This window comes from Eleutherodactylus coqui, chromosome 2 (genome assembly GCF_035609145.1).
Source record: "Eleutherodactylus coqui strain aEleCoq1 chromosome 2, aEleCoq1.hap1, whole genome shotgun sequence".
NCBI classification, from domain to species: Eukaryota; Metazoa; Chordata; class Amphibia; order Anura; family Eleutherodactylidae; genus Eleutherodactylus; species Eleutherodactylus coqui.
Genome location: NC_089838.1, coordinates 214,353,374 through 214,379,225, shown reverse-complemented (window position 1 = coordinate 214,379,225; position 25,852 = coordinate 214,353,374). Strand labels below are relative to the sequence as shown.

The window sequence follows — 25,852 nt, the reverse complement described above, 5'->3', positions numbered from 1 at the left end:
GTAGGGTTATTACATAGAGGTTCATATACATCCACATTGGAAAGCTGAGCTAATATCTAATTATGGTAAAAAATCGTGTCCATGATTACTACTGTCCCACCTTTGTCTGCCATACGAATAGTTATAGTCTTATCCTGACTCAAAGATTTTATAATTGATCTCTCAATAGCACTCAAGTTCTTTCTATACGGAATCTTACAGTACTGCTTTCTCAACCTCATAATATCGTGCATTACCAAACTACAATAGGTGGCAATGGCATGATCCACCTCTGGTGGCTGGAGTTTACTGTTGTTGCACAGTCCAACCCCCAGCTGACGTAAAACCGTCACGGGGGTTGGACTACGTATCAACAGCCTCCACAGTTCCAATTGCTGTTGCGAAATGGGTACGCAATTTCAACTTCCTCATGAACGCCCTACAGTCAATATCCAATCTGAACCAGTCAGTATTCTGTGTAGGGCAGAATGTTAAGCCTTTCGACAGAACTTGTACCTGTATTGAGGACAATGCCTGTGAAGAGATGTTAACTACTTAATTATCTCCGATGGCTGTTGTCTCATCCCGGCACATGTTGTCATCCTCCATGGTCCTCTTGTATGACTTGCGGTGCCTCCTGCCCCCTCTCCTCTTGCGGGCAAAGGTTGGTGTGACAATCCAGTCAGAGGAGGCTGCTCTAAAAAAAACGGCTCCATTAGATGTACCATCTCTGGTAGACTCCATAGAGGAATCTGATCCTACTGAAGACCAACCAAAATGGGTACGTGCCCGATGACCTCTGGTGTTTCTCAAATTGCCTTGGTAATTCGCCCTTTGGGGTTGGCCTGTTTTATTCGGTTTCTGCCATGCATAAACCTGGCCTAATCTGTAGTCCTCAGAGTCTCGTAACCACTTGCTCCTTTAAATATTTTCAATTCCCTCCTTATGGGCTTTAAGTATACCATCCAAACAGTCAGAATGTTTCTTGAGATCCTCTGTCGTCAACACATTGCGTAGTTCCTGCTCAGCCTTATTTAAGGCCAAAGAACAGGTTGAGATTTCAGTCTAAATACCAAATATGTGTCATTTAATTTTTTTTACCTTTTTTTATGCTAATATGAGAAAAAGCACAAAAAAAGGGGGTTTTTTACATTATTTTTTTACTTTTTTTTTTGTACATTTTTATTAGCTCTATGTCCCTCTGGAGGACTTAAAGCACAGCACTTATGATCGCTGTGATAAGCTGTGATAAGTCCTGCCATGCCTTATCGCTTATACAGCGATCCCAGGCACTGGCAACACAGGACGCCGGTATCTGACGTCCTATTGCCATGGCAACAGGCCCGGCTCTCTGCGATTATATCGTGAGAGCCCAGCAACTTCACAGAGGGAGCGCGCTCCCTCTGTGAACCCTTCCCATGCCGCGATCTATATAAATCGCGGCAGGGAAAGGGTTAACAGCAGGGGGCGCATCTCTGATGCACCCCAGCTGCTGCAGTGGGAGGCCGGTTAGGCTGACAGCCGGTTCCCGCTGCGGGATAGCGCGAGATCAGTCATGATCTTGCGCTATTCCTATGACGTAAGGGTACGTCATTTTGCGAGAAGTACCCCGCTCCAATGACGTACCCTTACGTCATGGGGAGGCAAGGGGTTAAATGGTACCAATAAAAAATATATCTAATCCTGCAATGAACAAACTCTCATGTAGCTGTCACCAGAAAAATAAAATGAAGTATTAAAAACTCTGCGCTCGTAAGAGAAAAAGAATAGTTTGTTCTGATTTTTTGAAAGTGGGAGGAAAAATGAAAATAAAATAAACAAACAGGATTCCAGGTCTCTCAGTGTTCCATCATGAATTTTATCATTTTGGTGGGGAGAGTAGTGCTGTGTGTTGCATTATTTTTGCTCTCAAATCTTACAGAATTGTAAATTAAAGGGGTTGTCCCGCGGCAGCAAGTGGGTCTATACACTTCTGTATGGCCATAATAATGCACTTTGTAATGTACATTGTGCATTAATTATGAGCCATACAGAAGTTATCAAAAGTTATTCACTTACCTGTTCCGTTGCTGGCGTCCTCGTCTCCATGGTTGCAGTCTAATTTTGCCGTCTAATGGCCAAATTAGACGCGCTTGCGCAGTCCGGGTCTTCTGCTTTTCTCAATGGGGCTCCGTGTAGCTCCGTGTAGCTCCGCCCCATCACGTGCCGATTCCAGCCAATCAGGAGGCTGGAATCGGCAATGGACCGCACAGAAGCCCTGCGGTCCACCGAGGGAGAAGATGCCGGTGGCCATCTTCACCGGGTAAGTAAGAAGTCACCGGAGCGCGGGGATTCAGGTAAGCGCTGTACGGTGTTCTTTTTTAACCCCTGCATCGGGGTTGTCTCGCGCCGAACGGGGGGGGGGGGGGGGGTTGAAAAAAAAACAAAAAACGTTTCGGCGCGGGACAACCCCTTTAAGGCTCTAAACGGAGGATTCACATGCAAGTGAGGACATAACATTAGAAAGCGGAATTCAACCTCTGCTTCTTCCAGCTGCTAGGAACAACAAGACCTCCAAGCAATAGCCACAAACAATACATTTTTGCTTAGTCTACCTCTGCCCTCTTTAAAAAAATGCAGCTTATGGCGGCTGTGCCCATAAGATACCAAGTACTGCTTAGTGAATTCTCATTTAAAAAACATAATAAGATTCTTATGCAATTTCTCTGCACAGGAAATGGCTGCAAGGCCTTTAAATTCAAGGAAGAAGGTTGTGCAGTGACAAGGATGGGAGGATAGCTACATTAGGATGAAAGGCTCGTCTGTGGCTCCACTAGAGAAAAAAAGATGGCACCCCGGTAGAGATGAGCGAGCATACTCGTCCGAGCTTGATACTCGTTTGAGTATTAGGGTGTTCGAGATGCTTGTTACTCGTAACGAGTACCACGCGGTGTTCGGGTTACTTTCATTTTCTTCCCTGAGAAATTTGCGCGCTTTTCTGGCCAATAGAAAGACAGGGAAGGCATTACAACTTCCCCCTGCAACGTTCAAGCCCTATACCACCCCCCTGCAGTGAGTGGCTGGCGAGATTAGGTGTCACCTGAGTATTAAAATCTGCCCTCCCGCGGCTCGCCACAGATGCATTCTGACATAAATCAGGGAAAGTGCTGCTGCTATAAGGAGACCGTTAGGAGTTATTTTAGGCTTCAAGAACCCCAACGGTCCTTCTTAGGCCATAGAAATCGCAGATCGCACCTATCTGCGATCTGCGATTCCTCTTCTCTTCTCTATATGCGCTCAATGGGGCCGGCGGCAGCAGCGCCGACCCCATTGAGAACATATAGAAGACAAATCATTCTTCTCTGCCACAGTTGTAACAGCTGTGGCAGAGAAGAACGATGTTTGCCCATTGAATTCAATGGAGCCGGCAATACAGCAGGTTCCACTGAAAGCAATGGGCTGCCGGCGATCGCGGGATGAATTGTCGGGAAGGGCTTAAATACATAAGCCCTTCCCTGCAATTCATCCAGAAATGTGTTACAATAAAAATATATACCGGCGTATAAGGCGACGGGGCGTATAAGACGACCCCCCAACTGTCACCTTATACGCCGGGAATACAGTGGAGCAAAGAATAAAAATCATTACTCACTTCCACGGGCGTTCTGCGGTGCTGCTGCAGGCTGTCGCTCCCTCCTGGTCCCCGGCAGAGCATTGCTTTCTCTACGAAGGGCTTTAAATCCCCGCCTCCAGAAACACACGTGCCTTCAGCCAATCACAGCCAATGACAATGATGTCATTGAATGGCTGTGATTGGCTGAAGGCACGTGTGTTTCTGGAGGCGGGGATTCAACCACTGTGTCCAGAAAGCAATGCTCTGCCGGGGACCAGGAGGGAGCGACAGCCTGCAGGAGCACCGCAGAACGCCCGTGGAAGTGAGTAATGATTTTTATTCTTTGCTCCACTGTATTCCCGGCGTATAAGGTGACAGTTGGGGGGTCGTCTTATACGCCCCGTCGCCTTATACGCCGGTATATATTTTTATTGTAACACATTTCTGGATGAATTGCAGGGAAGGGCTTATGTATTTAAGCGCTTCCCGACAATTCATCCCGCGATCGCCGGCAGCTCATTGCTTTCAGTGGAACCTGCTGTATTGCCGGCTCCATTGAATTCAATGGGCAAACATCGTTCTTCTCTGCCACAGCTGTTACAGCTATGGCAGAGGAGAACGATCTTTAATCTGACAGTGCGGGGGTGGGGGGCCCACTCTTGCCGCTATTGTGGCTTAATAGTGGGACCTGGGAACTTGAGATGCAGCCCAACATGTAGCCCCTCGCCTGCCCTATCTGTTGCTGTGTCGTTCCCATCACTTTCTTGAATTGCCCAGATTTTCACAAACGAAAACCTTAGCGAGCATCGGCGATATACAAAAATGCTCGGGTCACCCATTGACTTCAATGGGGTTCGTTACTCGAAACGAACCCTCGAGCATCGCGAAAAGTTCGTCCCGAGTAACGAGCACCCGAGCATTTTGGTGCTCGCTCATCTCTACAGCCCGGCAATCATTAAGATGGTGAGGGAAAACTTATGAAATTAATTTAAGTCTCAAGTTCCAGATGAATTACATCCTAGGATACTAAAGGAAGCAGCGGACGTAACTGCTGAACTGCTCGCCATAATCCTTGAAAATTCCTGGAGAACAGGAGAGGTTCCAGAAGATTGGAAAAGGGCAAATGTTGTCCCTATCTTCAAGAAAGGGAAGAAGGTGGATCCAGGAAACTACAGGCCTGTGAGGCTGACTTTTATACCAGGAAAGATCTTTGAACAAATTATTTAACAGCATGTATGCAAGTACTTGGATGAAAATGGAGTAATTAACCAGATCCAGCATGGGTTTGTAGCAAACAAGTCATGCCAGACAAATCTAATTTCCTTCTATGACAGAATCACTGACTGGGTTGATCAGGGAAATGCAGTGGATATAGTATATCTTGACTTTAGTTAAGCATTTGACGAAGTATCTCATACCACACTTATTGAAAAAAATGACCAAATATGCAATTGACAAGGCAACTGTTAGGTGGGTTCACCACTGGCTGAGTAATAATACTCGAAGAGTGGTCATAAATGGTTGCACATCCAAGTGGAAGAATGTATCAAGTGGAGTACAACAAGGCTCTATGGTAGGCCCAGTGTTGTTCAACATTTTTATAAATGATCTAGAGGAGGGAATTAATGGGAAACTGAGCAAATTTGCCGACGACACAAAGCTAGGAGGGATAGCTACCACTAGGGAAGAGAGAGAGAGAGTATTCAAAAAGATCTAGAAAAGCTTAAACAGTGGGCGGCGACTAACAGAATGGTATTTAACAAGGAACTGGGCTAAGCAGCACATGTGAAAAAGATTTGGGTATACTAATAGATCATAGACTGAACATGAGTCAACAATGTGATGCAGCAGCCAAAAAAGCAAACACAATTCTGGGATGTATTAAGAGAAGCATAGAGTCTAGATCACGTGAGGTAATTATCCCCCTCTACTCTTCCTTAGTTAGACCTCATCTGAAATGCTGTGTCCAGTTCTAGTCACCCCACTTAAAAAAAAAATGACATAGACAAACTGGAGCAAGTTCAGAGAAGAGTTAGCAAGATGGTGAGCGGTCTGCAAATCATGTCCTGTGAGGAACAATTAAAGGATCTGGGAATGTTTAGCTTGCAAAAAAGAAGGCTGAGAGGAGACTTAATAGCTATTTACAAATATCTGAAGGGCTATCACTGTGCAGAGGGATCAGCCCTATTCTCATTTGCACAAGGAAAGACTAGAAGAAATGGGATGAAACTTAAGGGGAGGAGACACAGATTAGATATTAGAAAAAACTTTTTTTGACAATGAGGGTGATCAATGAGCAAAACAGGTTACCACAGGAGGTGGTAAGTTCTGCTTCAATGGAAGTCTTCAAACAAAGGCTGGACAAATATCTGTCTGGGATGATTTAGTGAATCCTGCACTGAACAGGGGGTTGGACCCGATGACCTATGATTCTATGAGGTTGCCCACAGCTATGGCCAGCTCTGCTTACATGTGATTGGAACTGCAGGTCCAAATGTATCTGTCCGTTCATTAAAGGAGATTATTTGGGTAAACATATGGTAGGTTGTTTCTTGCTAAGATGAAGTCCTGATCTCTGATTTTGGTATGCTAAGTAACCAGGTTAGACTGACTCACTGGAAGAGATAGATAGCAGAATATTATGTTATTAGCATTATACTTCTAGGATGAAAATGAAACATAGGTTTTCTTGGAATGGCCCTACTTGGATACGGATGCAGCAAAGCACAGCAAATGTCATGTATTGCAAGTTATTGTGATATTGCTATATCTGTACGCAGCGAATCATATTGACATTAAATTGTACCAGAGCTTTTTTAACATCTTGATTTCTTAAACTGTAGATCATGGGATTTAACATGGGTATTATTACTGTATAGAACACTGACACTACCCAGTCCTGATCTACGGCATACGCAGAATTTGGTCGCAAGTACATGATGAAAACTGGGCAGTAGAATAAGGCTACACAAGTAAAGTGAGAGATACAAGTGGAGAGTAACTTACTTCTACCTGTAGAAGACCCAATTCTGAATATTGTGAATAAAATGTAGATGTATGATATCACTATACAGAAAAATGAGCCCACTTCAATTGAACCAGCAACAACAAATATCAACAATTCATTAAGATACGTATCTTTACATGACAATTTTAAAATGGGATTCGTATCACAATAGAAATGGTTGATATGATTAGACTTACAGAACAGTAGACTAAATGCAGCACATGTGTGAATTAATGAATTAACACATCCTGCTGTGTATACTGAGCAAACAAGTGTAATGCATGTCACTTTGTTCATAATGACTGTATAATTCAGTGGTTTACATATAGCTACATATCGGTCATAGGCCATCGCAGCAAGTATCATGGCTTCTGTGCTTGCCAGGTCAATGAAGAGGAACAATTGTATTGCACAAGCAGTGATGGAGATTGTCTTAGTTTCAGAGAGAATGTTGGCCATGATGTTGGGTGTAATAGTTGATGAATAAAGGACATCTACAAATGATAAGTTCATGAGGAAGAAGTACATTGGTGTTTGCAATCCCGGAGTTATTCCAATTAACAGAATGATCATAATGTTACCCAGTAGAGTTATCAGATAGACTAATAAGCAGAGCAGAAAGAGAGGCAGCTGAAGATTTGGGTCAGAGGAGAGACCAGAGAGAACAAATTCTGTCACAAGTGTGTTATTCATGTTACTGCGAAAGTTCCATGTGTCAATTTCATATAATTTTTCCATGTGAAATATACTTGGGTACAGAAAACAGCTGTACGCAGTCTTCAATGTAGATTAAAGAATTGTATATTGGCTGAGAATCACCACCTTTATAAAGCATTTGTCTTGGACCTCTAGAGATGCACAATCTGATAGCAGCCTGATTGTGTAATGATTTAGAATTTCTAATCATTCCATAGAGAATAACTAATGATATTTGTTGACTCTACTAAAATCTATTGCATGTGTTGTATGAGATTCCACTTTAACAATCTCTGCACAGTTGAATGAGATGGACATTCTTTACATGCCATTTCATCCCAAAGATGTTCAGTGGGGTTCAGCTCAGGACTCTGTGCAGGAAAATCCCATGATAGAACATCTATATCCTCAAAACAACGTAAAACAGCATTGCATTTGTGACTTGATGGAGGTTATGCTGACCATTCCCAGAGTATTGCCACATGGTCTGCAGCACATTATTGTCTAGAATGTCAAGGTAAACCTCTGTGTTCATATTTCTTACCACTACAGTCAACAGAGCAAGACCATGCCATGTAAAACATCCCTACAACATAATGGAACCTCCATCATACTAAACTATTGGCATCACACAATCAGGCACAAGGTCTTCCCCAGGCATCTTCCACACCTAGGTATATCCATCTGATTTGAAGATGGAGTAATGTGATTCATTACTCTATAGAAAGCTCTTTCAGTGCTCAACTGTCCAATGATGACTCTCCTTGCACCATTGAAGATAGGCTGATGCATCTTCTTTGAGAAAATTTACCAAATGTGTCACGTCCAAGCAGGAAGCCAAGTTTGTGTGGATAAGTCCTCTTTGATAGTTACATTTGACTCACATGCATGGTGGTTACATCTCTGTAGATACAGGGCACACATGTAGTGGGACAGAGTTGATACTATGTAAAGAGTGTATTCAGTTTATTTAAATACTTTTGTTTACGTTAAATGCGTACATTTTATTAGTGTGCGTATGTCACAATTTATACTTGTTTTATATCAGATTTGGGGATTGGAGGACCAACAAGTCTCAATTAGAGGGTAGACTAGGTCTCTGTCTAGCCCTTGAACTCTATGCTCAGGGGAGGCCTAGAATCTTTAACCCCCTAGTGACGAAGCCTGTTTGCGCCTTACTGACGAAGCGAAATTTTGGAAATCTGACATGCGTCACTTGTACATGGTAACCTGCCCTTGCCCACGTAATTACGTGGGTAAGACCATGCAACAGCTCCGAAGAAGGGTGTTATCCCATGTGGGCAACATTAATTGGCAAGAACATACAAGTTTGGTGAACCATGTACGTGAAGTCCACAATAGCAATCCCTATGTCCTAAAATTCAAAGGCATAGAGATAATGAAACCATCGCGCCGCAGAGGCGATGTAGATCGAAAACTCCTTCAAAAGGAGGCTGCATGGATTGATCGGCTTGAGATATGTACACCAAAAGGAATTAATGAATCTCTGTCATATGCTTTATTCATATAGTACTAGGTAATATTGATAAAGCACCCAGAGTTGGATTGCATTTGGGTGTTAGGTAGGTACTGCCTGTTTTAATACCTAGATACTTTGGCACCAAAAGTGTCCAATATGAGGGTGCCCCCCATTGGTATTAGGTCAGTACTACAAAATCGTCTGTGACTGTCGTTCTGCATCATAGTGAAAACTACCCAGGAACATATTTGTATTATGGACCTAAATGGATTTCACTATTCTATTACCATAGCTATGATATAAACTGAATTATTCATGGTATTTTAAATGTATGGTCCGATCCCTTAATAACATGGGATGTTCTGATAAACACCATTCTACACATATATATCTGAATATTTAGATGTCTAAAATGAAAAACCAATACCTACCTCCTTATGGATGTCTTAAAACCGGCCTGACATCTGTTAAAAAAGCGTTAAAAAAGCAACAAATGGTTGTAGAACCGAAATTGGAGTATTATTAAAGTTCTCCAAGTAGCTCAACAGTGCAGGCCCGAAGTACTTCATCTATGCTTTCCAGCACCTTAAAGTCCGGCACTCTAACACCGAAATTTCGCTCACTGCGCATGCGCGCACGAAGCAAATTGTCCGGGTCCGATTTATCTTTCTATCTAAGATGAGTACTTTACCGCGCACATGCTGGTCCCTGATGACGCGGGACTCGTCATAGAACTAACTCCTCCTCCGGCCTCAAGATGTAACCTGACTTATTACGCAGGCGCGAGGCATGTCATCACTCCTCCCATAAGACTGACGTCATCGCTAAGTCTCCGTCTCGTCAGGCAACCTCCTAGCATTCTCATTGGCCCACAAGGGGGATGTTCCTGTGGGTATGTAGGCGGGGTTAAGGGTATATGAAGGCGGATGTAACCGGACCATACCAAGAATGTACCTCCATTATGCCACATGGCGTTTTTTCAGTTAGAGTGGAATGATTGAATGACTGTATGAGAACCTGAATGAGAATGAGATAGTGGGCTGTTCAGTAAAGCGGCGTGCATTAGATCCAGCTTTACCACAACACTGACCAGCGTGAAACTTGGCCATTGCATGATTAGGAGCTAGTGGGCTTTTTAGAGTCGGCATATATCAGACCCGGCTTCACTAGAGCAGTCACTAGTGTGTGATCTGGTCCTAGATAATTGTACACGGTGCAGGATATCGTATGTAGCACTGTGTTCACTCCAGCCCAACTTTACGCCTACTATATCGTATTAAACTATATCCAATACTTTATTGGGATACATACTAGACTTCAAGTTTGATAGTATATTAATCAGCCTTATATAGTCCCAGATCAATAGGCGATTGTCTCATTCTCAATACATTCTTCTGCTCGTCATCAAGAGTGTCATAAGCTATCTACAAACACCCCATGTATTAAATCTATGTACTTGTGGTAACATTTGATTTGAAGACCATGGCAGTACAGAGGTCATCATCATGTATCTTAGTGTAGATCCCTAATCAGATGAGATCCTGATGAATCAGCCCCATTTTACGGCTGAGGAAACGCGTTGATCCACGAACTTTGGATCTGATCCACAGATACAATCAAATAGAGAGCTCCATAAAGTTTTGGACCTGGTCTATTCATTTGTTTAAAGTACTAGCCACTTAAATACTATAGTACGATTAATCATTAAACAACTTTGATTGATCCACTGACACTATATCCATCTAAAAATAACCATAGTTATGGTGATATTAGCCTTGCTCTAACCAAGGCAATAAATCAGTATCTAGCTTTTTTTACAAAATACTCCCTTTGACTATTTATATTATCTTGTTAAGGCAATAGCAAATCGAGTATGTATCATGTACCTACTTCAGCGATAAGTCATTAAGAGACACTTGGTCCAGAAGCATTTAATGAGAGAGTGTGGTAGGTTTATTCTTCCATTTATCAAAAGAAGAACAGTATCTAATGATACAATATAATTATCATCTTCTCACTTACCTCGTATGGCCAAATGAGACCTTGCATTAGACTTGATGCTTGATGCAATTTTGTCTGGTCCCTAAGAAGTGGTTATATATTCATCAAATACCACTTAACACTTGGAAGTAGCAGGTGGAGTAGTACGTATTGTATTTGTCTTGTCTGTACATTGTGTTATATGTTTGGGTAGAGCCCACTTTTTATCAGAGTAATATTAAAAGTTACGTTTTAGCATTAAACTAGTATCCACTAACTACAGTCCCTCACAGTAAATAAAGATGGATACCCCCATTTATCCCGTGTTCAGAAATATACCTATTGTGGCCCTTTTTTTTAACTTTACATGATCATGTATTACTGGGAACTAGAGATGAGCGAGCATACTCGTCCGAGCTTGATACTCGTTCGAGTATTAGGGTGTTCGAGATGCTCGTTACTCGTAACGAGTACCACGCGCTGTTCGGGTTACTTTCATTTTCTTCCCTGAGAAATGTGCGCGCTTTTCTGGCCAATAGAAAGACAGGGAAGGCATTACAACTTCCCCCCGCAACGTTCAAGCCCTATACCACCCCCCCTGCAGTGAGTGGCTGGCGAGATTAGGTGTCACCTGAGTATTAAAATCTGCCCCTCCCGCGGCTCGCCACAGATGCATTCTGACATTAGTTCAGGGAAAGTGGTATCTTGGTGGAGCTGCTATAGGGAGAGTGTTAGGAGTATTTTAGGTTTCAAGAACCCCAACGGTCCTTCTTAAGGCCATAGAAATCGCAGATCGCACCTATGTGCGATCTGCGATATCTGTTCTCTTCTCTATATGCGCTCAATGGGGCCGGCGGCAGCAGCGCCAACCCCCTTGAGAACATATAGAAGACAAATCATTCTTCTCTGCCACAGCTGTAACAGCTGTGGCAGAGAAGAACGATGTTTGCCCATTGAATTCAATGGAGCCGGCAATACAGCAGGTTCCACTGAAAGCAATGGGCTGCCGGCATGCGGGGGGATGAATTGTCGGGAAGGGCTTAAATATATAAGCCCTTCCCTGCAATTCATCCAGAAATGTGTAAAAATAAAAATATATACCGGCGTATAAGGCGAAGGGGCGTATAAGACGACCCCCCAACTGTCACCTTATACGCCGGGAATACAGTGGAGCAAAGAATAAAAATCATTACTCACTTCTTCTGACGTTCTGCGGCGCTGCTGCAGGCTGTCGCTCCCTCCTGGTTCCCGGCAGAGCATTGATTTCTCTACGAAGGGCTTTAAATCCCCGCCTCCAGAAACACACGTGCCTTCAGCCAATCACAGCCAATGACAATGATGTCATTGAATGGCTGTGATTGGCTGTGTTTCTGGAGGCGGGGGTTTCAAGCCCTGCGTCCAGAAAGCAATGCTCTGCCATGGACCAGGAGGGAGCGACAGCCTGCAGGAGCGCCGCAGAACGTCAGAAGAAGTGAGTAATGATTTTTATTCTTTCCTCCACTGTATTGCCGGCGTATAAGGTGACAGTTGGGGGGTCGTCTTATACGCCCCGTCGCCTTATACGCCGGTATATATTTTTATTGTAACACATTTCTGGATGAATTGCAGGGAAGGGCTTATATATTTAAGCCCTTCCCGACAATTCATCCTGCGATCGCCGGCAGCCCATTCCTTTCAGTGTAACCTGCTGTATTGCTGGCTCCATTGAATTCAATGGGCAAACATCGTTCTTCTCTGCCACAGCTGTTACAGCTATGGCAGAGGAGAACGATCTTTACGCTGACAGTGCGGGGGGGGGGGGCACTCTTGCCGGTATTGTGGCTTAATAGTGGGACCTGGGAACTTGAGATGCAGCCCAACATGTAGCCCCTCGCCTGCCCTATCCGTTGCTGTGTCGTTCCCATCACTTTCTTGAATTGCCCAGATTTTCAAAACGAAAACCTTAGCGAGCATCGGCGATATACAAAAATGCTCGGGTCGCCCATTGACTTCTTTGGGGTTCGTTACTCGAAACGAACCCTCGAGCATTGCGAAAATTTCGTCCCGAGTAACGACCACCCGAGCATTTTGGTGCTCGCTCATCTCTACTGGGAACCACATACAGCGGTCCCCGGTGACATCTCTCTGCTCCCGGCTACACATGCTAGCTGGGAGCAGAGAGATTTTAAATCTCCTGGAGGCATGAGCCCTTCTGAGGATGTGCCTGATGTTTCCGTAGGGCGCACATGCGCAGAGATGACATGAGGTCCTGGAAGGACCATATTGCCGTGGGATATCACGGAGGATGAGGGTGGGTATTTTGACCTTCCCTCATGGATCGGAACTTTAAGTTTATTTTACTTTTTAGAATTTTTCCGTGATCACGGTTATCTACAGGCCCGGAGACTGGTCACCACGGTCCCCGGTGACATCTCCTGCTTCCCGGATACCTTTTCTTTAGCGTGCATCCGCAGAAGACGGCCTAAGTTCCTTTTCAGACCAGTTCATCACGGGACATCGCGGAGGATGGGGGTAAGTAGTTTTAGCGCCCCTCATGGATGCGATCTGTGAGGGGAGCTGAAACTAACTTTTTTGACTTTTTAATTACTTTAATGCGATAGCACCGATCATATGACCGAGGGGGCTTCCCGTGGCCCTCCATGACAGCTCCAGGTTGTCGGCTACCTCCTGGAGCCATCAGCATGGAGCTGTCAGGTTCTCAGCCCACGGGGCTTTAATCCTCAGGGGATGCATGTTTTTATGTTCCTGAGGATTAACACTAGAACCGCTGGGTTTGGGCACCTCCCCCTAGAACTGCCAAGGGGACACATATGTCCCTATCGCTATTTTTTACATTACTGCAGTTTTACCAGAATTTTTGGTGTTTTATGTTTTTACACCATATTTACTGCTGTTATCAAAACTGACAGTGTCAGGTTTTTTTTTCACCTGCATCAATTTGGATGTACGGGCGCATGGTACTTAGGAATGAGACATTCTTATTTTGCTTACCTTGGTATACAGTCAGTGATGTGTCATTTTTTTAGCAGTACTGTACTATACAATGCTTCCTTTGCCTTCTTTATGACTACAGGTACTTCCCTACGACCTCTATACATAATCTACAACTATACTTGTAGACTTCTCCTTTAAATACTCAGACGTGGTGACAGACATGAAGAAATTATCACAAGTTGCATTTCCACCTTTACCAAAGTAAGGACTAGAGATGAGCGAGCACCAAAATGCTCGGGTGCTCGTTACTCGGGACGAAATTATCGCAATGCTCGAGGGTTCATTTCGAGTAACGAACCCCATTGAAGTCAATGGGCGACCCGAGCATTTTTGTATTTCGCCGATGCTCGCTAAGGTTTTCATGTGTGAAAATCTGGGCAATTCAAGAAAGTGATGGCAACGACACAGCAACGGATAGGGCAGGCGAGGGGCTACATGTTGGGCTGCATCTCAAGTTCCCAGGTCCCACTATTAAGCCACAATACCGGCAAGAGTGGGCCCCCCCCCCCCTCCCAACAACTTTTACTTCTGAAAAGCCCTCATTAGCATGGCATACCATAGCTAAGCACCACACTACCTCCAACAAAGCACAATCACTGCCTGCATGACACTCCGCTGCCACTTCTCCTGGGTTACATGCTGCCCCCCCCCCCCCCCCGCACGACAGTGTCCACAGCGTACACCAAATTGTCCCTGCCCAGCCTTCAGCTGCCCTCATGCCACGCCACCCTCATGTCTATTTATAAGTGCGTCCGCCAGAGGAAAAGCAGGCACACACTGCAGAGGGTTGGCATGGCTAGGCAGCGACCCCCCCATAAAAGAGGCAGGCCGATAGTCCACAATGCTGTACAGAAGCAATGAGAAATCCAATCCTGTGCCACCTCCATCTGGAGCTGCACACGTGGGCATAGCAATGGGGAACCTATGTGCCACACACTATTCATTCTGTCAAGGTGTCTGCATGCCCCAGTCAGACCGCGGTTTTTTATAAATAGTCACAGCCAGGTCCAACTCCGCAATGGGAATTCCGTGTGCACCCACAGCATGGGTGGCTCCCTGGAACCCACCGGTGGTACATAAAAATATCCCATTGCATTGCCCATCACAGCTGAGGTAATGTGGTGCTTAATACAGGTGGGCTTCGGCCCACACTGCATGCCCCAGTCTGACTGGGGTTCTTTACAAGTGGACAGATGTAGGTTCAACTCCGAGTGCACCTACAGCATGGGTGGCTCCCTGGAATCCACCGGTGGTACATAAATAAATCCCATTGCATTGCCCATCACAGCTGAGGTAATGTCGTGGTTAATGCAGGTGGGCTTCGGCCCACACTGCATGCCCCAGTCAGACTGGGGTTTTTTACAAGTGGACAGATGTAGTAACAACTTCCTGTGGACCCACAGCATGGGTGGGTGCCAGGAAGCCACCGGCGGTACATAAATAAATCCCATTGCATTGCCCATCACAGCTGAGGTAATGTCGTGGTTAATGCAGGTGGGCTTTGGCCCACACTGCATGCCCCAGTCAGACTGGGGTTCTTTACAAGTGGACAGATGTAGTAACAACTCCCTGGAACCCACCGGCGGTACATAAATATATCCCATTGCAGTGCCCTACTCAGCAGAGCTAACGTCAGATACAATACAGGTGGGCTTCGGCCCACACTGCATGCCCCAGTCAGACTGGTAATATGTACCTTAACAGTAACCTCGTTGGTGGTAATGTGGTGGTGACTGCGGACCTGCTAGCGCGGTTTTATGTAGTTGGTTTTCGGAATGTGGCCAGGATTAAGTGGGCCGTGGCGGGGGGATGGTGGTGGTGCTCTCTTGTTGTGTCGTTAAAGGTGAAATTCTTGGACTGCCACCAGACAGACCAATGCAAAGGTATTTGCCAAGAATGTTTTCATTGTTGGAGGAGCAGGGGGATGTTTTGGAGGCACTATGTGTCCTCTACACGTGTCCGTGGTTATATGCACCTTAACAGTAACAGCGTTGGTGGGAAATGGCCTCGCCGCCATCATGTCTTTGTGAAGCCTCTGTTTCCACACCCCAGTGACATACCATTAGCAGCGGTATAGGCAGAGCCCAGAATTATTAACATTTCAGCGGTAGCATTAGGGACAGGCCCCACTAACATATCACTAGCAGCAGTATAGGGGGAGCGCAGTCTTAGTTCCATTTCAGTAATAGTAGCACTCAAGACAGGCCCCAGTAACATTCCCATTGCAGCAGTTTAGGGAGATAACAGTCTCTTTCACATTTCAGTAGCTGCAGTATAGACAAGGCCCCAGTTACATTTATGTAGCTAAAGTGTAGGCCAACCCCACACACCTTTCTGTACCATGAGTGCAGGCGAAGAACATAGAAATTACTATGATTACACTGTAGGTGAGGGCCCAAAAAAATTGGTGTACCAACAGTACTAATGTACCTCAGAAAAAATTGGCCATGCCCAACCAAGATGGCAGGTGAAACCCATTAATCGCTTTGGTTAATGTGGCTTAAGTGGTAACTAGGCCTGGAGGCAGCCCAGTTTAACGAAAAATTGGTTCAAGTTAAAGTTTCAACGCTTTTAAGAGCATTGAAACGTATAAAAATTGTTTAGAAAAATTATATGAGTGAGCCTTGTGGCCCTAAGAAAAATTGCCCGTTCGGCGTGAATACGTGAGGTTTCAGGAGGAGGAGCAGGAGGAGGAGGAGGAATATTATACACAGATTGATGAAGCAGAAATGTCCCCGTTTTGGATGGTGATAGAGAACGATGCTTCCATCCGCGGGTGCAGCCTACGTATTGCTTAGGTATCGCTGCTGTCCGCTGGTGGAGAAGAGAAGTCTGGGGAAATCCAGGCTTTGTTCATCTTGATGAGTGTAAGCCTGTCGGCACTGTCGGTTGACAGGCGTGTACGCTTATCTGTGATGATTCCCCCAGCCGCACTAAACACCCTCTCTGACAAGACGCTAGCCGCAGGACAAGCAAGCACCTCCAGGGCATACAGCGCGAGTTCAGGCCACGTGTCCAGCTTCAACATCCAGTAGTTGTAGGTGGCAGAGGCGTCACGGAGGACGGTCGTGCAATCGGCTACGTACTCCCTCACCATCCTTTTACAGTGCTCCCGCCGACTCAGCCTTGACTGGGGAGCGGTGACACAGTCTTGGTGGGGAGCCATAAAGCTGTCCAGGGCCTTAAAGAGTGTTGCACTGCCTGTGCTGTACATGCTGCTCAATCTCCGCACCTCCCCTGCTACCTGGCCCTCGAAACTGCGCCTTCTGCCACTAGCGCTGTCGGATAGGAATTTTACCATCAGCTTGTCCGCCAGGGTCCTGTGGTATAGCAACACTCTCGAACCCCTTTCCTCTTCGGGAATGAGAGTGGAAAGGTTCTCCATATACCGTGGGTCGAGCAGTGTGTACACCCAGTAATCCGTAGTGGCCAGAATGCGTGCAACGCGAGGGTCACGAGAAAGGCATCCTAACATGAAGTCAGCCATGTGTGCCAGGGTACCTGTACACAACACATGGCTGTCTTCACTAGGAAGATCACTTTCAGGATCCTCCTCCTCCTCCTCCTCCTCAGGCCATACACGCTGAAAGGATGACTGGCAAGCAGCATGGGTACCCTCAGCAGTGGGCCAAGCTGTCTCTTCCCCCTCCTCCTCATGCTCCTCCCCCTCCTCCTCCTCCTCAACGCGCTGAGATATAGACATGAGGGTGCTCTGACTATCCAGCGACATACTGTCTTCCCCCGCCTCCGTTTCCGAGCGCAAAGCATCTGGCTTTATGCTTTGCAGGGAACTTCTCAAGAGGCATAGCAGAGGAATGGTGATGCTAATGATTGCAGCATCGCCGCTCACCACCTGGGTAGACTCCTCAAACTTTCCAAGGACCTGGCAGATGTCTGCCAACCAGGCCCACTCTTCTGAAAATAATTGAGGAGGCTGACTCCCACTGCGCCGCCCCCCATGTTGGAGTTGGTATTCCACTATAGCTCTACGCTGCTCATAGAGCCTGGCCAACATGTGGAGCGTAGAGTTCCACCGTGTGGGCACGTCACACAGCAGTCGGTGCACTGGCAGATTAAACCGATGTTGCAGGGTGCGCAGGGTGGCAGCGTCCATGTGGGACTTGCGGAAATGTGCGCAGAGTCGGCGCACCTTTCCGAGCAGGTCTGACAAGCGTGGGTAGCTTTTCAGAAAGCGCTGAACCACCAAATTAAAGACGTGGGCCAGGCATGGCACGTGCGTGAGGCTGCCGAGCTGCAGAGCCGCCACCGGGTTACGGCCGTTGTCACACACGACCATGCCCGGTTGGAGGCTCAGCGGCGCAAGCCAACGGTCGGTCTGCTCTGTTAGACCGCGCAGCAGTTCGTGGGCCGTGTGCCTCTTATCTCCTAAGCTGAGTAGTTTCAGCACGGCCTGCTGACGCTTGCCCACCGCTGTGCTGCCACGCCGCGCCACACTGACTGCTGGCGACGTCCTGCTGCTGCTGACACATCTAGATTGCGAGACAGAGGTTGCGGAGGAGGAGGAGGAGGAGGGTGGTTTAGTGGAGGAAGCATACACCGCCGCAGATACCAGCACCGAGCTGGGGCCCGCAATTCTGGGGGTGGGTAGGACGTGAGCAGTCCCAGGCTCTGACTCTGTCCCAGCCTCCACTAAATTCACCCAATGTGGGCGCGTACAATGTTGCGGGAGACGTGGTCGTGCAGGGCTGGGATGGCACATCGGGAAAAGTAGTGGCGACTGGGAACTGAGTAGCGCGGGGCCGCCGCCGCCATCATACTTTTGAAGGACTCTGTTTCCACAACCCTATACGGCAGCATCTCAAGGCTGATAAATTTGGCTATGTGGACGGTTAACGCTTGAGCGTGCGTGTGCGTGGCGGCGTACTTGCGCTTGCGCTCAAACACTTGCGCTAGCGACGGCTGGACGGTGCACTGAGAGACATTGGTGGATGGGGCCGAGGACAGCGGAGGTGAGGGTGTGGGTGCAGGCCAGGAGACGGTAGTGCCTGTGTCCTCAGAGGGGGGTTGGATCTCAGTGGCAGGTTGGGGCACAGGGGGAGAGGCAGCGGTGCAAACCGGGGGCGGTGAACGGCCTTCGTCCCACCTTGTGGGGTGCTTGGCCATCATATGTCTGCGCATGCTGGTGGTGGTGAGGCTGTTGGTGGTGGCTCCCCGTCTGAGCTTGGCGCGACAAAGGTTGCACACCACTGTTCGTCGGTCGTCCGGCGTCTCTGTGAAAAACTGCCAGACCTTAGAGCACCTTGGCCTCTGCAGGGTGGCATGGCGCGAGGGTGCGCTTTGGGAAACAGTTGGTGGATTATTCGGTCTGGCCCTGCCTCTATCCCTGGACACCGCACTGCCTCTTGCAACCTGCCCTGCTGCTGCCCTTGCCTCCCCCTCTGAAGATCTGTCCTGAGTAGGCGTTGCAAACCAGGTGGGGTCAGTCACCTCATCGTCCTGCTGCTCTTCCTCAGAATCCTCTGTGCGCTCCTCCCTCGCACTTACTGCCCTTACTACTACCTCACTGCAAGACAACTGTGTCTCATCGTCATCGTCCTCCTCACCCACTGAAAGGTCTTGAGACAGTTGCCGGAAGTCCCCAGCCTCATCCCCCGGACCCCGGGAACTTTCCAATGGTTGGGCATCAGTGACGATAAACTCCTCTGGTGGGAGAGGAACCACTGCTGCCCAATCTGAGCAGGGGCCCGAGAACAGTTCCTGGGAGTCTTCCGGCTCCTGAGCATGTGTCATTGTAGTGGAGTGAGGAGGCTGGGAGGAAGGAGGAGCAGCAGCCAGAGGATTCGGATTTGCAGCACTGGACGGCGCAGAACTGTGGGTGGACGATAGGTTGCTCGAAGCACTTTCTGCCATCCACGACAGGACCTGCTCACACTGCTCATTTTCTAATAAAGGTCTCCCGCGTGGACCCATTAATTGTGCGATGAATGTGGGGACGCCAGAAACGTGCCTCTCTCCTAATCGCACAGCAGTCGGCTGCGATACACCTGGATCAGGAGTTCGGCCTGTGCCCACACCCTGAGTTGGACCTCCGCGTCCTCGGCCGCGTCCACGTCCTCTAGGCCTACCCCTACCCCTCAGCATGCTGTATTACCAGTGATTTGATTTCCCAGCCAGGAAATAAATTGGCGCAAGCCTGCTGTTAAACTTAGCTGGCTGCGTATGATTTTTGGTTAAGTTCTCCACCCAGCACACACGTACCCAGAACGCTGATGACTGTCAGAGGCAGGCCAAATAGAATAGTTGCCCTTTTTTTTTTAAAGGAAAGGCCCACTGCCTATATTCAATCAATAATAAATGTGTTGTGGCCCTGCAGTGTGTCACAGAACTGCAGTGTTGCACTGTTATTAACTGCAGCAGAGCGGTGATTTCCCAGCCAGGAAATAAATTGGCGCAAGCCTGCTGTTAAACTTAGCTGGCTGCGTATGATTTTTGTTGAAGTTCTCCACCCAGCACACACGTACCCAGAACGCTGAGGACTGTCAGAGGCAGGCCAAATAGAATAGTTGCCCTTTTTTTTTTAAAGGAAAGGCCCACTGCCTATATTCAATCAATAATAAATGTGTTGTGGCCCTGCAGTGTGTCACAGAACTGCAGTGTTGCACTGTTATTAACTGCAGCAGAGCAGTGATTTCCAAGCCAGGAAATAAATTGGCGCAAGCCTGCTGTTAAACTTAGCTGGCTGCGTATGATTTTTTTTACTTTCTCCACCCAGCACACACGTACCCAGAACGATGAGGACTGTCAGAGGCAGGCCAAATAGAATTTTTGCCCTTTTTTTTTAAAGGAAAGGCCCACTAACTATATTCAATCAATAATAAATGTGTTGTGGCCCTGCTGTGTGTCACAGAACTGCAGTGTTGCACTGTTATTAACTGCAGCAGAGCGGTGATTTCCCAGCCAGGAAATAAATTGGCGCAAGCCTGCAGGCCAAATAGAATTTTTGCCCTTTTTTTTAAAGGAAAGGCCCACTGACTATATTCAATCAATTAATAAATGTGTTGTGTGGCCCTGCTGTGTGTCACAGAACTGCAGTGTTGCACTGTTATTAACTGCAGCAGAGCGGTGATTTCCCAGCCAGGAAATAAATTGGCGCAAGCCTGCAGGCCAAATAGAAGTTTTGCCCTTTTTTTTTTTAAAGGAAAGGCCCACTGACTATATTCAATCAATTAATAAATGTGTTGTGTGGCCCTGCTGTGTGTCACAGAACTGCAGTGTTGCACTGTTATTACCTGCAGCAGAGCGGTGATTTCCCAGCCAGGAAATAAATTGGCGCAAGTCTGCAGGCCAAATATAATTTTTGCCCTTTTTTTTTAAAGGAAAGGCCCACTGACTATATTCAATCAATAATAAATGTGTTGTGGCCCTGCTGTGTGTCACAGAACTGCAGTGTTGCACTGTTATTAACTGCAGCAGAGCGGTGATTTCCCAGCCAGGAAATAAATTGGCGCAAGCCTGCTGTTAAACTTAGCTGGCTGCGTATGATTTTTGTTGAAGTTCTCCACCCAGCACACACGTACCCAGAACGCTGAGGACTGTCAGAGGCAGGCCAAATAGAATTGTTGCCCTTTTTTTTTAAAGGAAAGGCCCACTGCCTATATTCAATCAATAATAAATGTGTTGTGGCCCTGCAGTGTTTCACAGAACTGCAGTGTTGCACTGTTATTAACTGCAGCAGAGCGGTGATTTCCCAGCCAGGAAATAAATTGGCGCAAGCCTGCTGTTAAACTTAGCTGGCTGCGTATGATTTTTTTTACGTTCTCCACCCAGCACACACGTACCCAGAACGCTGAGGACTGTCAGAGGCAGGCCAAATAGAATTTTTGCCCTTTTTTTTTAAAGGAAAGGCCCACTGACTATATTCAATCAATAATAAATGTGTTGTGGCCCTGCTGTGTGTCACAGAACTGCAGTGTTGCACTGTTATTAACTGCAGCAGAGCGGTGATTTCCCAGCCAGGAAATAAATTGGCGCAAGGCTGCTGTTAAACTTAGCTGGCTGCGTATGATTTTTTTTACTCTCTCCACCCAGCACACACGTACCCAGAACGCTGAGGACTGTCAGAGGCAAGCCAAATAGAATTTTTGCCCTTTTTTTTTAAAGGAAAGGCCCACTGACTATATTCAATCAATAATAAATGTGTTGTGGCCCTGCTGTGTGTCACAGAACTGCAGTGTTGCACTGTTATTAACTGCAGCAGAGCGGTGATTTCCCAGCCAGGAATAAATTGGCGCAAGCCTGCAGGCCAAATAGAATTTTTGCCCTTTTTTTTTAAAGGAAAGGCCCACTGACTATATTCAATCAATTAATAAATGTGTTGTGTGGCCCTGCTGTGTGTCACAGAACTGCAGTGTTGCACTGTTATTAACTGCAGCAGAGCGGTGATTTCCCAGCCAGGAAATAAATTGGCGCAAGCCTGCAGGCCAAATAGAATTTTTGCCCTTTTTTTTTAAAGGAAAGGCCCACTGACTATATTCAATCAATTAATAAATGTGTTGTGTGGCCCTGCTGTGTGTCACAGAACTGCAGTGTTGCACTGTTATTAACTGCAGCAGAGCGGTGATTTCCCAGCCAGGAAATAAATTGGCGCAAGCCTGCAGGCCAAATATAATTTTTGCCCTTTTTTTTTTAAAGGAATGGCCCACTGACTATATTCAATCAATAATAAATGTGTTGTGGCCCTGCTGTGTGTCACAGAACTACAGTGTTGCACTGTTATTAACTGCAGCAGAGCGGTGATTTCCCAGCCAGGAAATAAATTGGCGCAAGCCTGCAGGCCAAATATAATTTTTGCCCTTTTTTTTTAAAGGAAAGGCCCACTGACTATATTCAATCAATAATAAATGTGTTGTGGCCCTGCTGTGTGTCACAGAACTGCAGTGTTGCACTGTTATTAACTGCAGCAGAGCGGTGATTTCCCAGCCAGGAAATAAATTGGCGCAAGCCTGCTGTTAAACTTAGCTGGCTGCGTATGATTTTTGTTGAAGTTCTCCACCCAGCACACACGTACCCAGAACGCTGAGGACTGTCAGAGGCAGGCCAAATAGAATTGTTGCCCTTTTTTTTTAAAGGAAAGGCCCACTGCCTATATTCAATCAATAATAAATGTGTTGTGGCCCTGCAGTGTTTCACAGAACTGCAGTGTTGCACTGTTATTAACTGCAGCAGAGCGGTGATTTCCCAGCCAGGAAATAAATTGGCGCAAGCCTGCTGTTAAACTTAGCTGGCTGCGTATGATTTTTTTTTACGTTCTCCACCCAGCACACACGTACCCAGAACGCTGAGGACTGTCAGAGGCAGGCCAAATAGAATTTTTGCCCTTTTTTTTTAAAGGAAAGGCCCACTGACTATATTCAATCAATAATAAATGTGTTGTGGCCCTGCTGTGTGTCACAGAACTGCAGTGTTGCACTGTTATTAACTGCAGCAGAGCGGTGATTTCCCAGCCAGGAAATAAATTGGCGCAAGGCTGCTGTTAAACTTAGCTGGCTGCGTATGATTTTTTTTACTCTCTCCACCCAGCACACACGTACCCAGAACGCTGAGGACTGTCAGAGGCAAGCCAAATAGAATTTTTGCCCTTTTTTTTTAAAGGAAAGGCCCACTGACTATATTCAATCAATAATAAATGTGTTGTGGCCCTGCTGTGTGTCACAGAACTGCAGTGTTGCACTGTTATTAACTGCAGCAGAGCGGTGATTTCCCAGCCAGGAATAAATTGGCGCAAGCCTGCAGGCCAAATAGAATTTTTGCCCTTTTTTTTTAAAGGAAAGGCCCACTGACTATATTCAATCAATTAATAAATGTGTTGTGTGGCCCTGCTGTGTGTCACAGAACTGCAGTGTTGCACTGTTATTAACTGCAGCAGAGCGGTGATTTCCCAGCCAGGAAATAAATTGGCGCAAGCCTGCAGGCCAAATAGAATTTTTGCCCTTTTTTTTTAAAGGAAAGGCCCACTGACTATATTCAATCAATTAATAAATGTGTTGTGTGGCCCTGCTGTGTGTCACAGAACTGCAGTGTTGCACTGTTATTAACTGCAGCAGAGCGGTGATTTCCCAGCCAGGAAATAAATTGGCGCAAGCCTGCAGGCCAAATATAATTTTTGCCCTTTTTTTTTTAAAGGAATGGCCCACTGACTATATTCAATCAATAATAAATGTGTTGTGGCCCTGCTGTGTGTCACAGAACTACAGTGTTGCACTGTTATTAACTGCAGCAGAGCGGTGATTTCCCAGCCAGGAAATAAATTGGCGCAAGCCTGCAGGCCAAATATAATTTTTGCCCTTTTTTTTTAAAGGAAAGGCCCACTGACTATATTCAATCAATAATAAATGTGTTGTGGCCCTGCAGTGTGTCACAGAACTGCAGTGTTGCACTGTTATTAACTGCAGCAGAGCGGTGATTTCCCAGCCAGGAAATAAATTGGCGCAAGCCTGCTGTTAAACTTAGCTGGCTGCGTATGATTTTTGCTGGCGTTCTCCACCCAGCACACACGTACCCAGAACGCTGAGGACTGTCACAGGCAGGCCAAATAGAATAGTTGCCCTTTTTTTTTAAAGGAAAGGCCCACTGCCTATATTCAATCAATAATAAATGTGTTGTGGCCCTGCAGTGTGTCACAGAACTGCAGTGTTGCACTGTTATTAACTGCAGCAGAGCGATGCTTTCCCAGCCAGGAAATAAATTGGCGCAAGCCTCCTGTTAAACTTAGCTGGCTGCGTATGATTTTTTTTACGTTCTCCACCCAGCACACACGTACCCAGATTGCTGAGGACTGTCAGAGGCAGGCCAAATAGAATTTTTGCCCTTTTTTTTTAAAGGAAAGGCCCACTGACTATATTCAATCAATAATAAATGTGTTGTGGCCCTGCTGTGTGTCACAGAACTGCAGTGTTGCACTGTTATTAACTGCAGCAGAGCGGTGATTTCCCAGCCAGGAAATAAATTGGCGCAAGCCTGCTGTTAAACTTAGCTGGCTGCGTATGATTTTTTTTACGTTCTCCACCCAGCACACACGTACCCAGAACGCTGAGGAATGCCAGAGGCAGGCCAAATAGAAGTTTTGCCCTTTTTTTTAAAGGAAAGGCCCACTGACTATATTCAATCAATAATAAATGTGTTGTGGCCCTGCTGTGTGTCACAGAACTGCAGTGTTGCACTGTTATTAACTGCAGCAGAGCGGTGATTTCCCAGCCAGGAAATAAATTGGCGCAAGCCTGCAGGCCAAATAGAATTTTTGCCCTTTTTTTTTAAAGGAAAGGCCCACTGACTATATTCAATCAATTAATAAATGTGTTGTGTGGCCCTGCTGTGTGTCACAGAACTGCAGTGTTGCACTGTTATTAACTGCAGCAGAGCGGTGATTTCCCAGGCAGGAAATAAATTGGCGCAAGCCTGCAGGCCAAATAGAATTTTTGCCCTTTTTTTTAAAGGAAAGGCCCACTGACTATATTCAATCAATTAATAAATGTGTTGTGTGGCCCTGCTGTGTGTCACAGAACTGCAGTGTTGCACTGTTATTAACTGCAGCAGAGCGGTGATTTCCCAGCCAGGAAATAAATTGGCGCAAGCCTGCAGGCCAAATAGAATTTTTGCCCTTTTTTTTTAAAGGAAAGGCCCACTGACTATATTCAATCAATTAATAAATGTGTTGTGTGGCCCTGCTGTGTGTCACAGAACTGCAGTGTTGCACTGTTATTAACTGCAGCAGAGCGGTGATTTCCCAGCCAGGAAATAAATTGGCGCAAGCCTGCTGTTAAACTTAGCTGGCTGCGTATGATTTTTTTTACGTTCACCACCCAGCACACACGTATCCAGAACGCTGAGGATTGTCAGAGGCAGGCCAAATAGAATTTTTTTTGCCCTTTTTTTTTAAAGGAAAGGCCCACTGCCTATATTCAATCAATAAAATATGTCTTCTGGCCCTGCCTACACAATTCTGTCCCTGGAGTATTACTGCAGGGCGCAATGCTCTGCACGGCTGATTTGGAAAAAAAAATAAATGTGCAACACTGCTAACAGCAGCCTCCACAGTACTGCACACGGTTAGATGTGGCCCTAAGAAGGACCGCTGGGGTTGTTGAAGCCTACACTAACTCCTAAC

The 25,852-nt window shown here is 46.4% G+C and overlaps 1 protein-coding gene across 1 annotated transcript; it reads right to left on the bottom strand.

Annotated features, from left to right (window-relative positions):
- Positions 1-6,335: 6,335 nt before the first annotated feature.
- LOC136610078 (olfactory receptor 5AR1-like) lies at positions 6,336-7,316 on the bottom strand. Its single transcript, XM_066589346.1, has one exon. The coding sequence runs from the start codon at positions 7,314-7,316 to the stop codon at positions 6,336-6,338; it is 981 nt and encodes a 326-aa protein (XP_066445443.1).
- Positions 7,317-25,852: the final 18,536 nt, after the last annotated feature.

Coding starts and splice junctions, on each gene's coding strand:
- LOC136610078 (XM_066589346.1), bottom strand. CDS start 7,316: ATGGAAAAATTATATGAAATTGACACATGGAACTTTCGCAGTAACATG.